This window comes from Odontomachus brunneus, unplaced genomic scaffold (assembly GCF_010583005.1).
Source record: "Odontomachus brunneus isolate Ranch 3 - 2012 unplaced genomic scaffold, Obru_v1 Obru_scaffold_013, whole genome shotgun sequence".
NCBI classification, from domain to species: Eukaryota; Metazoa; Arthropoda; class Insecta; order Hymenoptera; family Formicidae; genus Odontomachus; species Odontomachus brunneus.
The window spans coordinates 557,973-570,549 of record NW_022639463.1 but is presented as its reverse complement, the minus strand read 5'-3'; the positions used below and the strand labels follow the sequence as shown (position 1 = coordinate 570,549).

Here is a 12,577-nt window from a genome sequence, read left to right as displayed (position 1 = left end):
AAAAAAAATATATATATATATATATTTTTTTTTTTTTTTTCTTTGATAGGAAAAATTTCTAAATCAGCCTAACATTTATTGTTTTCACTTCACACAGGCGGCAGTAGTGATAAGCCAGGGATCTGCAAAGCACAAGCTTCAGTTTTTAATCGGTGACGTGGTTTTACCGTTTAATATGACGGTTTATCAGGCGGTCAGGCAGTTCGGATGTTCCGGAGTGGATCACTCTGAAGCGGAAGCCGACAGTGAACCGCCATTGGGGCACGATGCAGTGTGGGTGCAAACCCATACTATATATTACAGGTACTTTTGGGTGTTTCAATCGTATTGCGTAGTGGCAATAAAATTGGTGTTGCAATTCGAATGTATATGATGTAATTCGATCAGAGTTACATCGATAATTCCATCGTGCCGTTTCTTTATGTTCAGTTTGTGATCGATAATTCTTATAAACCACGATTTTCATGCGATTGTTCACGATCGGTGAAGAACTTTTATACTCTGGATATTTCTTCTGGATATAGACCTGTGCCAGAAGAAGATGCCGCGACTTCTCCAAAATCAGGGTCGAGTTCACAGGGTAGTAGCAGAAAAGGCAAAGGAAAAAGTACAAAAATAAGCTCGAAGAGGAAAGAGGATAGTCTCTGGCTGGAAGGCACGGTCCCACCTCAACGTTGTCCTCTCGCGCCATACCTGTCTCCCGCATTACCACCGTCAGTAACCATCACGGACGCTTCTCTCGACGGACTGTGCCTGCTGCGACTTTTACACGCTCTCAATCGCCATTGGGGCATACTGTTCCCACATTTGAAGAGCATGAGCTTACTGTCACCTCAGGACTTCATCAACAACAAAATCGCCGCAAAAGCAAGCAGACAGCTGCAGGATCCGCTGGTTATCATGACCGGGAATCTACCATCATGGCTACAACAGATTGCAACCGTTTGGTAAGTGAAAGATAAATTGGTTCATTTAATTAACGCAATTCGGGATGACCTAATCAATTATTCCCCTTTTCAGTCCTTTTCTTTTCCCGTTCGAGACGAGGCAACTACTTCTGTATGCGACGTCATTCGATCGAGACAGAGCCTTGCAGCGTCTTCTAGATTCCGCGCCTGAACTCTCAGGCTCGGATAGTCAGGAGCGTGTCACGCCACGCTTAGAACGAAGAAAGAGAACCATTTCGCGAACGGATATTCTAAAGCAAGCTGAACAAGTGATTCAGGACTTAGCATCCAGCAAGGCTCTGCTCGAAGTGCAATATGTAAACGAGGTTAGTGAATTGCGTCTACACGACTACTGTCGTCGTCAACGACGTAAGCTTACCGCAACGTGTTATCAGCACAGTAACATCATAATCGTGTATCACACAGGTCGGTACTGGCCTCGGGCCAACCTTGGAATTTTACGCTCTAGTCTCCAAAGAGCTGCAACGTGCCGACTTGGATTTGTGGCATGGCAGCTCTAACCCTACTGAGAATGGATATGTTAACCCGATGCACGGACTGTTTCCGGCGCCGATCCCGTGGAACACCAAGGTTTCTCATTTAGCGAAATTAAAAACCAAATTCAAATTCCTCGGGAAGTTCATGGCAAAAGCGATATACGACTCCAGAATGGTAAGAATTTTGCTTACACCTGTCCCCTCTTTGTAGAGAGTACATACTTTTAAAATGCTTCGTCTTCTTCCCCTCTCTTAGTTGGACTTGCCATTTAGTTTAACTTTCTATCGCTGGTTGTTGGGAGAGGAACACACGCTCACGTTAGCGGACTTGGCGTACGTGTGTCCTGATGTATATCGTACCCTCAGCAAGCTCCAGGACGTTGTCAGGCGAAAAGAAACCATGGAGAAGGACCAGACGCTACGACCGCACGAGAAAACGCAGCTGATAGAAGCGCTCGATTTAGACAATTGCCCGATTTCGGAGTTGGGTCTTGTGTTTGAATTGCCGGGCTACGAGAATATAGAGTTGAGAAAAGGTGGCAGTGAGATATCCGTCAATATTCATAATTTGGATCAATATATCAAGGTAATGCGTGCTGCTTTCTCTCTCTTTCCTCTTACGACTGTTTACCACCATCGGATGTGATTCTTGTGACTCCTGTAACATTTTAGTTGGTGGTACACTGGTTCTTACACGAGGGAGTATTCAGACAAATGGAAGCTTTTCGAGAAGGTTTCGAGTCGGTATTCCCTCCGTCACAATTGAGACTGTTCTTCCCGGAGGAGCTGGAAGCGGTCTTCTGCGGACACGCACAAACCGGCGGACAGTGGGACGTGAAGACCCTTGCCGAGTGCTGCAGGACTGATCACGGTTACACGCCTGATTCGCGCGCCATCCGGTTTCTGTTTGAAGTAATGTCCAAATACAACAGCGAAGAGCAACGACAGTTTATCCAGTTTGTCACCGGTTCGCCGCGTTTACCCGTCGGAGGTGAGTATTTGTATTCGCGTTTTCGCTTTCTCAGTCTATCTCATTTAATCGTTTGCTATCACGTCGCTCGCGTTGACGCGGCGGACATCGAGTTTTCACGTGGCTCCTATGCTTATTCCTTCGCAGGTTTCAAGAGCTTAACTCCACCCTTAACGATAGTACGCAAAACTTTCGATTCATCTATGAAAACGGATGATTTCCTACCATCCGTAATGACTTGCGTCAACTACCTGAAACTGCCTGATTATACCACCTTGGAAATAATGCGGGAGAAATTACGGATAGCCGCACAAGAGGGTCAGCACTCGTTCCACCTCTCCTAGAAACGGATGGAAAAGTCGGCGCACCTTCCTCACTATTCCCACGCTACCCCGATTGAGACCAATTATCCCAATCATTTAGAGCCCATGTGTGGAACCTGCTGTGTTTCGGCAAGCAAAACGACAAGACGATCATATTCTTTATACGGATTCTTTTGAAGATACTTTTTTCTTCACGTCTCGAGTGATCCATTGGAATAAAACTGTTTTTTTTCAGTGTTTATATCTTTACTTGAAGATTGGAATTATTATGTACTTTATTAGGAAGAAAGTGCAAAGATATTAAGCCGAACCGCGTGAGTTTACTCTCTTTCTCTATCTAACATAATCTCTCTGTCTCTATCTCTTTTTGTCTCTCGCGGTGCTACGAACCGGGTGCGATCTCGCGACCGACCTCATTTCAGAGAAAAAAAGGAAAAAAAAGAAAAAACTTATCTTCAGTGTGTGTTACAATAAAAGTGAAAAAAGATTGTAAATATAGTTTAATATACATAAGTCGATATAAATACTTTATATAATAGTAACGGAGAAACGATATTGCTATGAAAACGCTATACTAACTAAATGATATAGCCCGAGAGAGGACGTTTACTAGACATAAGTAAAAAATTTTATATCAGTGGTGCATTTACAAGCATCGCCACAACACGCAACACACAAAAGACACAGATAAAAAACACCACATACACGTACACATAATACAACAATCATCGCCAACTCGTCTCTCGTGTTCCCACGAGGCCACGAGAAACAAAAGCCACCCACGAGCTAAAATCAGTAAAGAAACGCGCGCGCGCGTGCCACAACGAAAGTGTGCGGGCGTGCCTCTCGTCGTCGGAAACAACGCCAATTCCAGACATAAAATAACGTTGTGTCTCTTGCTGCTGTTCTCTGATTTTTATAATCGATCTCTTTGTGTTCGCCGCTTAAGTTCCAGCGTCAGAGAGCACTGCGCGAATACACGCGCGTGTGTCGCGTAGCGCTTCCTATATATTTTTAAGTTTCAATCGATGTATCATCCCATTATTAATATTATTTGATTTCTATTCTAGATAAAGATAGTCCAATTATGTTACATTATGTAGTTGTTAGGAGTACAGCCAGATATCACACACAAACAAGAATTGCAAGGATGGAAATCGTCGTCATGACACGCGTGAAAAACAAATTGAGAGGGAAAATTCCGATATCCGCTTACTTACCAGGCAAATCGTTTCGTATTTATGAAAAAAAAAGAAAGAAAATGTAAGAGTATTGTATAATATGAAATAGAATGGTTATAAGATAAGTGAAGCTGGTGTATGGAATAAGTAATACGAGATACACATTACTTTCTTACGTCTCTGACTAGAGAAACGGAGGAATCTATATAACAAAAAAAAAAAACTGAGAGTGTGAGGCAATCGGATTTACTCGTAATCGTTCTTTTTTTTTTTTTTTTTTTTAATGTCAGATTCATCGTGTTCGTGTGCAAAAGAAAAGCTTTTTCAATTTTGTTGTTATATTCGCCGGAACAATTACTCGAAAAAAATCACTCGAAAAATGTTACTTTTTACTAGCGGAGCAAAAGTGCGATTGTAATTTACTTTATGTCAATATCAATAAAACGTAATGTCTGTATTTTTTAGACACACACCACACGCTGTATGTCGATATACGTTACATTACCATGACATTACGTTTTCTCATCTTAATGTGGACAATATGGATATATCTGTATAATTACTTTTCTTATATATACATATATCTCACTTTGTGACGACCTCGCGAGTGATAGTATCTTGCGTAAAGAAACAAGAGTAATCACCGACGCGCGGAACACGTGCAAGAAAACTTAGGTATGCAACATTATAAAGTGTGTAATGGTTCAGGATACGTGTGATCCAAACCTATGTCATTAATATTATAAACAAAAGTTATATTTATATCGATTCATTAGTATAAACAAGTTTTACTTTATTCAAATCAGAAGATATTGTTTCTTTTTTTGAAAGCCTTCAATAAATATAAACACTGTAAACTTGCTCACCATAGGAATATATCTCCTAGACACATTGAGTAAGAAGCATAATTCATTGAGAGTTATCACACAGACATACTATTTTCTACATGACATTTAAGACAATCTGAAACAATGTAGTTACTCAAATGATCCTGTAAACGATTATTTCCAAAATTTTCTTCAACATCTGTAAAAAGCACCGGTTAAAAATAACCTACAATTGTAGTTTGGTCTTTCGCTAGCAGATATCTTACCTTCTTATTGATACATACATTTCTTAAAGACACATACTGCACCATCCTAGTATAAAACAAAAGCCCCCAAATGGCGTTGTTCCCCTAAATCGTCGATCACCCGTGAACGCAATGTAATAGCCACTACCACAAAATAATAAAATTCCAGAAAGCATAAATGTAGCAGCCTACAACAAAAATAGATGAGATTAACAATCTCACGTTGAGATGTCAAGAAATGTTATATTCATACAATCAACTCAATTATCATATAATATGACAATTACAACAGGTAGATACAGTAACATTCAACATACCAAGACTGGAGTCCTACACAATGGTAGTCCCAACAGTGCCAAAGTATGTACAAAGTGATATTGATTAGCAATCTCAAAGATTCGACGTTGCTCCTGTCCTATTTCGTCTCTGGGATAATGTCCTAGAAAGAAAGTGGATAGATTATCTAAACCTCATGTTTATATAGATAATATGCTTACTATGAGTTCCAATAGCACCCAGAATCACAGCTGTTGCACCGCTCAAAGCAGCAAGCACCACATACGGTCCACTTGCAGCAGCTAATTTCCACAAAGGCATAGCCAAAGGCTTTGCCATTTCTGTTGAGCCTTTTGAATTCACCGTTATGTAATCTGACACCTGTAAGAAGTAGCAGATATCAAGCTCTGAAGAAATTTGAGCGCTGTAACAAATAGCGTGTGTTGTGTTCTTATGCTTAAAGCATATTCAATACCAGTAATCCTTAGTAAAAAAACAATTGTAATCTGAGGAATTTGTACAAGCAAGAAATTTGTTTTCTCATAGATTTATCATGATTTTTAAATATTCTATTCAAGCATATAATGTTAGAAATAATGAGCAGACAGATGAAGCACTCAAAGCTATTTACATAAATCTATAGTAGCAAAAAGTAATATAATACTACACTTATAGCATACGAACACACACGTGTTGATAAAAAACGAACGTGAGAAATTAATAAACGTCGACAGTCAATTGTTATAATATCACTACTCACATTTGATCGCAGTTAATTACATTTTAAATCGCTAACTCCACGATATAGAGACACTGCAACCATAGAGTCATACACGGTATAACGCAGCAGAATCTCGATAAATTTTCACCTTTCTTTTCTCTTCCTATAAATAACTATTTCTTATAAAGTACGGCAACACACTTCTCCTTACTTCTCCTTACTTGTCTTTATTTTTGCTAATATATTATTTAAATTTTCAATTTTCCACTCCAGACCAACTTGAAACGCCCACGAGACAACAATAGAGTCTGCCACTTTTGGGTAGAAATCCGCTTTCTGTGAATGTGCCTGTTGGATCTGGGAATAATTAAATAACGATGATTAAACACTTTTAATATCCTGTCAAATTTTTATTGTTTGTTACATAATTATATTTGCACAATTACATGCAATATACATAAATAGGACAAGAAAGATGTTCTCTTTTAATACTGAAACGAAGAAGTAAGGTTATCTGGCACAGTAGAAAGCTATTCATATTTAGCGGGTAAACGTCATATTAATTTTATTTATCTTAGGACCACCAGAGGGCATCAGAAGCAGTCATTGCGATTATTTTATGTGTGGCTCTTCTCATTTTGCCTTCAGAGCATTTCCGATTGCTTCGAACGCCTTCTTTCTCGATTTTCCCGTTGCAAGTAGCACGTGCAGAAACAAAAATGGGTTTCCAAAATATTTGGTATTCGCATCCACGAAAATACGGTCAAGGATCCAGATCCTGGTTAGTATAAATTCTGTTTTTTATTTCGCTTATGTATATTGACAGCAATTTTGTGCAACAAACGATATATTTGCAGTTGATCCGTAAACGCATTATCATAAATATTGCATTATACAAGGTTTGCCATAAAAATGTAATCTAAAGCGAAAGTTTCGGCTTTGTAAGATATAATTGTAGATACTTGCAACGCATAAATATTTGTAATTTATAAAAATGCTTATTCTAACCTCAAAAGTATACCAACCAAATGACGAGATAAACTCTGGCCCGTATTCTGAGTTCTCTTTTAACGATAAATGAACCTCTAAAAGTGACTCATAGCCAATCAGAAAACTTATGAGCCACTTTTAGAGAGTCATTTATGGTTAAGAGAGAAGTCAGAATATGGGCCTTTGTATTTGCTTTTCGTACTTTATCTCTTTCTCTTTATTTCATCAAACACATAAATTTTTTTTGTAACAATTATACACAAGACACTATTATGTGCAATTCATTAACCAATTACAAAAGCCACATAAATATGTATATCAAGTTGCATCGTTCTATGATATACTAATAATATCTTATATATGTTTATATTGGTAATTATGGGTTTAATAGTATATATGTTGTAGATGTTGATATATATGTTTATTTAAATGAACTTGATTTTATTGCAGCCGTGCCTGTGCGAACAAACATGGGCTTATCCGCAAGTACGGTCTGAATATTTGCAGACAATGTTTCAGAGAGTATGCAGCGGATATAGGTTTTAAGAAGGTAAATTTTGATATAAATTTCTTCAATATATCATGAAACAAGATATAAGATTTCGCAATTTTGTAATTTATTTCTTCTTCTGTTACAGTTGGACTAATACCATTATAAGCAATTTTACTTGGCGGGAATTACACAATTGTATTATCTTTCACACTCATTGTATAATGTGTCCAAAATATACATTTGTGTCACGTTATTATGTGTTTTGTACTTATTTATACTTATTTGTACTTATTTGTACTTATTTATATTCTATATATTTTATAGCAAATATATTTTCCCTATAGTCCTATTATACATGTGATACATTAGTATCTTAGTTTACTTATGCAGTACATAGAAATCTTTGTTTTTCAGTTTTGTTTATGCAAATAATTCTGCAAGAATTATGGGGGAGAATATGTAATATTGATAACAAATTCAAGAGCGAGCGAAAAGCAAGTCTTGCAGGTGAAAAGAATAGTACAAGAAAACAGGCATTTTTTAATAATAATGACATCTGTTTTCTGTTGGTAATATATGATGATTCTCGAAATTAAGATAAATTTGTCGGTTTATGTAACAAGCTTTAAAATAAAATGTTTTAATAGTTATAAGGTTTATATAACAAGCTTTAAAATAAAATGTTTCAATAGTTATAAGGTATTTCATATTTTATTGTGTGTATGTGTGTATATGTACAAGATTTTTTCATAAACAAGTGTATCTTATTGGTAATCTAATCCCACTTAAAAATTGAATCAATTCAAGGAAAGCTTAGATTTAACAGTGAATGAGAAACAATTCATACAAATCCGGAGAAATTTGAATGTCGTATACTATATAATTATAAGTAATTTTATATTATAATTATCCATATATAATTCTAGATTTTTAAATAACAGAAAGCAAATTTGTACAGTTTGATTTCCAAAGTCAGATTGACTATCCAAATACTTGCACATAATGAATCGAGTTAAACTCTCGATTTAATTATGTAAAACAGGTTCTTCAGTGAATAGCTCCCATTCCGATGTCTCACGTGGAGGACAATCGGTAAAGCGGGGATAAGTTACAGCGAACGGTACTTTCACATGACGTATCTCATTGCTCGAAAGTAAACACGCCTCGAACGCACAGTCGAAATCAGCTCTATCCTCGTTCGGATTATTATGTCTGCTGAAAAGGAACACGAAAAAGAGCAGAACAAGGTAAATAAACTACTATGGATTTATATAAATAGCTTTGAGTGCTTCATCTGTCTGTTCGCTACTTCCAACATTACATGCTTGAATAGAATATTTAGAATAGACGATATATAAAAGTTGTTGAAATCTCGCGAATTAATATAAAGAATTAAATCGACATAGTATATAATAACAAAGTAATTTTGCGCACTCAGAACGAGATCCGACCAGTCAATTAGACTCCACAGATCTTTTTAGGTCAACGACCTGTCGCAAGAAGCGAGATGTATCGCAAGAAAGCAATTCATGAGTTTGAAGGTGAAGACGATCCTGAAGGTTCTTCTGTCTTCCGTCGCGGGCCCACTCATCCTCTACGGTGTGCTTCTCGTGCATCAGCGTTACCAGACGCACACGAAACATCTGCCCGGGATAGAGGTCGAGGAGGATCGACCGAGGTTCTGGGTATACGCCAGACATAACGACACCGGCTACCTGACGCATGTGCGCGCTGTGTTGTCGCGACTCGGCTTTCGCGAGAGCGCCAACCAGTCCGGTTGGGATCTGTTGTGGGCCCACGATTATCCGTTCCGCAAGTTGGCCGCGAGTTTGCACAGACTGCAGCGGCATCAGCGTGTCAACCACTTTCCCGGTTGCGGCTACGTCACCAACAAGGTGGATCTATCGATGTCGCCCGGTCGTTACATACCGACGGCCTTCAGGATGCCCGACGATCGGGAGCGATTTCTCCGTCACGTGGCCGCGAACCCTGACAAGAAGTTCGTGCAGAAATCGAACGATCACCGAGGCATCCGCTTGGTCAGCAGCCATGACGCTAATCTCACCGCCGACGGCATCTTCGTACAGGAGTTCGTCGAGCGACCATATCTCGTGGACGGCTACAAGTTCGACATCGGCCTCTACATCGTCATCACGTCCGTGGATCCGCTGCGGCTCTACGTCTATCAGGGTGACGTGCTGTTCCGTTTCTGCCCGGTCGCGTATTATCCCTTCGATGCCGAGGTATATATTTACGGTTTTTTCACTGTACTGCGCCATTTAATATCATGAGCATGGAGATGAATTCGGATAGTTTCGTGTGTTACATCTAATCCTTTCTGCTTCAATTTTGCTGCCCCTTGACGCAGTGTTAAGTCAGGGTTCCGCGAAAATAAGTCCACTATCATTTTATCGTCTTTAGGGGACACTTTGTCTGCCAAGCCACGTCCAGGCAAGTCATCGACAGTTTTCGTCTCTTTGTATCGCTGAACCCACTTACTCACGAATGTTTTCGACTTCCCCATGTATTTAGCAGCCGCTGCATAAGACATTTTCGGACCTTTCGGGTGGGAACAGAGGAACACAGCTTCGTAGCGCGACGCGTACGCAACACTCATGGTGTTTTGGATATGTTTACCTGACAAAACTTCAATGTCAACTGAATCTTTCTTGACAATACATGAAGAGCAAAAGTTCCCTCTATTCACTCAAGAAAGAATTAGGACGATATCTTTTACCGACTGCTAGTTATACCGCACACGCTCTTACTTGACAGACTGGATTGATGTTGCGCTCTTCACGGATTTGTCTTCGACGATTCGCGAACATTTCAGTCATGGACGTAGGAATATCTGGACGGAGTGTAAAGTATTTTTATGAGCGCGTGGTGTGAAGTCAGCGCGGTAAGGGGAAATCTTCGTCGCGGCCATCTTTGGTGTCAAAAGTGACACATACACACACACACACACACATATATATATAATATTATATACAGGGTTAGCAAAAAGTCCGGAAACGGTCAAATATCTCGAAAAGGATCAACTGTAGCGAAAAATATGTAAGTAGCAAAGTTGTAGGGCTTAATAAAATGTACCTAATGATGGCTAAAAATTTGACTTTGGGTAGAGGACGAAGGTCATACGAAGGTCAAATTGAATTTTTTAAATTGGACCCTCACTTTTTATTACATATTCTTATAGCTTATTTCAAGGGCTTTCCAAAAACCTATAATAAAATATTTTTTATTAGGCATATTTAGAGTTATGAGGCTTGAAAGGATTTTGGTCTTTAACTGTTTCTGTTTCGTAAAAACGTATCACTGTCTTCTTCTGAACGGTGGATTCAGAAATAAAATTGCGATCAGGATATGCAGCATTGAATGTGTAGATTAGTTACTTCTTCGTATGATCTAATATGGTCTCCAAATTTTCGATAAAGAAACAGCATTATCGGTTAACATTTTTAAAAAAGAAATTTGAAATTGTAGTTGGAAAAAGAAAGGGAAGAGACAAAGAGTAAGATGCGAGAGAGCACGACTCGTTTTTAAAATACAAAGATCGAGAAGCGTTATCGTGAAGCGCGGGTATGCGCGAGTTTTGACTGAGTATATACTCAACCATAAAACCATAGCCATCTGTGTCTACATTAGGTTACGGATTTGGCGACAGATCTTGCTGTCGGGCAATTGGTGCCAAATTTACAGCAAAAACCGCGTAAAGCTTGCAGCAAGGTCTGCGCGGTTTCTGCCGCCAATCTGCCGTCAAATCACTACGAGCTCTGCGCGGTTTTTGCTGCAAATATGCAGCAATTATCTGACAACAAGCATATCTGGCAGTAATTTGGCAGCAAGATTTGATCCTGCATCAAATTTGTTATCTATTAGGTGCGCAACTAAGTTCCCGCTGTTTGTCAATAGATGGCTCCAGCAGTAAGTGCTGGTCGATTTTGACATATCCAAAACGTCATGAACCAAGCTTTACCATAGACATATGGTAAACAAACCGCTTTGACACGTTAGTGGTTTTGTTTTAACGTCATATAATTTTGGTTGTGTGAAAATGTCTGATTTTGTGCCAAATAATCGTCATTTGCAGGAAGTGTTGATTTTCTTATTTCATTCGAAGAAAATGGCGGCTGAAGCGCATCGAGAGCTCCAAAAAGTTTACGGAGATGCTGCTCTAAGTCGTCGTCTACAATAGCAGTAGGAGTAGTAGTAAAAAATAAGCAGTAAGTAAATTGACCAATTCCATTCTCACGATTCAAGAATAATCGATTGTGATTGGTCTATTTACTTACTGCTTATTTCTTACTACTACTCCTACTGCCATTGTAGACGACGCATAAGTGAAACAACGTGCCGTGATTGGTTTCGTCGCTTCAAAGACGGTGATTTCGATGTTGACGACCGTCCGCGTGAAGGAAGGCCAAAAACCTTCGAAGACGCTGAATTGGAGGCATTGCTCGATGAGGATCCGTGCCAAACGCAAGAACAGCTTGCTTCAGCATTAGGAGTTACCCGCCAAGCCATTTCCAAGCGATTGCATGCGTTGGGAATGATTCAAAAGCAAGGAACTTGGGTTCCTTATGATTTGAAGCCAAGGGACGTTGAGCGTCGTTTTTTCGCCTGTGAACAACTGCTCCAGCGGCAAAAAAGGAAGGGTTTTCTTCATCACATCGTGACGGGTGATGAAAAATGGATTCATTACAGCAATCCAAAGAAAAGAAAGTCATGGGGACTGCCCGGTCATGCTTCTACGTCGTCGGCTCGGCCGAATATTCACGCTGCGAAGGTTATGCTGTGTATTTGGTGGGACCAGGTCGGTGTTATTTATTATGAGCTGTTGAAACCGAACGAAACCATCACTGGGGAACGGTATCGAATTCAATTGATGCGATTGAGCCGAGCACTGCGCGAAAAACGGTCACAATACGAGCAGAGGCACGAAAAAGTGATTCTACTGCATGACAACGCTCGGCCTCATGTTGCCAAATCCGTTAAAACCTACTTAGAAACGCTTAAATGGGAAGTCCTACCCCACCCGCCATATTCCCCAGATATTGCGCCGTCCAATTATTACTTGTTCCGTTCGATGGCACATGTTCTGGCT

General features: G+C 39.5%; 4 protein-coding genes across 6 annotated transcripts in view; 3 read left to right on the top strand and 1 right to left on the bottom strand.

The window, feature by feature from the left end:
• Positions 1–2,758, top strand: part of LOC116841168 (E3 ubiquitin-protein ligase TRIP12) — an 18,606-nt gene extending 15,848 nt beyond the window's left edge. For both annotated transcript variants that reach the window (XM_032808786.1, XM_032808785.1), the window contains 7 exons: positions 98–303; positions 525–947; positions 1,021–1,273; positions 1,374–1,619; positions 1,701–2,030; positions 2,117–2,435; positions 2,562–2,758. In XM_032808786.1, coding sequence (XP_032664677.1) covers positions 98–303; positions 525–947; positions 1,021–1,273; positions 1,374–1,619; positions 1,701–2,030; positions 2,117–2,435; positions 2,562–2,758 — 1,974 coding nt within the window. The remainder of the gene's footprint in view (positions 1–97; positions 304–524; positions 948–1,020; positions 1,274–1,373; positions 1,620–1,700; positions 2,031–2,116; positions 2,436–2,561) is intronic.
• A 1,422-nt stretch (positions 2,759–4,180) lies between these two features.
• On the bottom strand, positions 4,181–6,355 carry LOC116841174 (transmembrane protein 256 homolog). Of its 2 annotated transcripts, none has more exons than XM_032808793.1 (5): positions 6,027–6,355; positions 5,488–5,647; positions 5,308–5,429; positions 5,012–5,178; positions 4,181–4,944 (listed from the first exon to the last, which is right to left on the bottom strand). In XM_032808793.1, the coding sequence occupies exons 2-4, from the start codon at positions 5,603–5,605 to the stop codon at positions 5,035–5,037; spliced, it is 384 nt and encodes a 127-aa protein (XP_032664684.1). In that variant the 5' UTR covers positions 5,606–5,647; positions 6,027–6,355; the 3' UTR covers positions 4,181–4,944; positions 5,012–5,034. The 2 variants fall into 2 exon arrangements, with proteins under 2 accessions (XP_032664684.1, XP_032664683.1); XM_032808792.1 differs by having other exon boundaries at positions 5,030–5,178; positions 6,027–6,346.
• A 245-nt stretch (positions 6,356–6,600) lies between these two features.
• On the top strand, positions 6,601–7,723 carry LOC116841175 (40S ribosomal protein S29). The gene is made up of 3 exons (XM_032808795.1): positions 6,601–6,768; positions 7,428–7,527; positions 7,616–7,723. Exons 1-3 carry the CDS (start codon positions 6,707–6,709, stop codon positions 7,622–7,624), a joined length of 171 nt encoding a protein of 56 aa, XP_032664686.1. The 5' UTR covers positions 6,601–6,706; the 3' UTR covers positions 7,625–7,723.
• A 758-nt stretch (positions 7,724–8,481) lies between these two features.
• LOC116841170 (probable tubulin polyglutamylase ttll-15) overlaps positions 8,482–12,577 on the top strand; it is a 6,511-nt gene continuing 2,415 nt past the window's right edge. The window contains exons 1-2 of the mRNA XM_032808788.1: positions 8,482–8,717; positions 8,952–9,713. Coding sequence (XP_032664679.1) covers positions 8,679–8,717; positions 8,952–9,713 — 801 coding nt within the window. The 5' untranslated portion in view covers positions 8,482–8,678. The remainder of the gene's footprint in view (positions 8,718–8,951; positions 9,714–12,577) is intronic.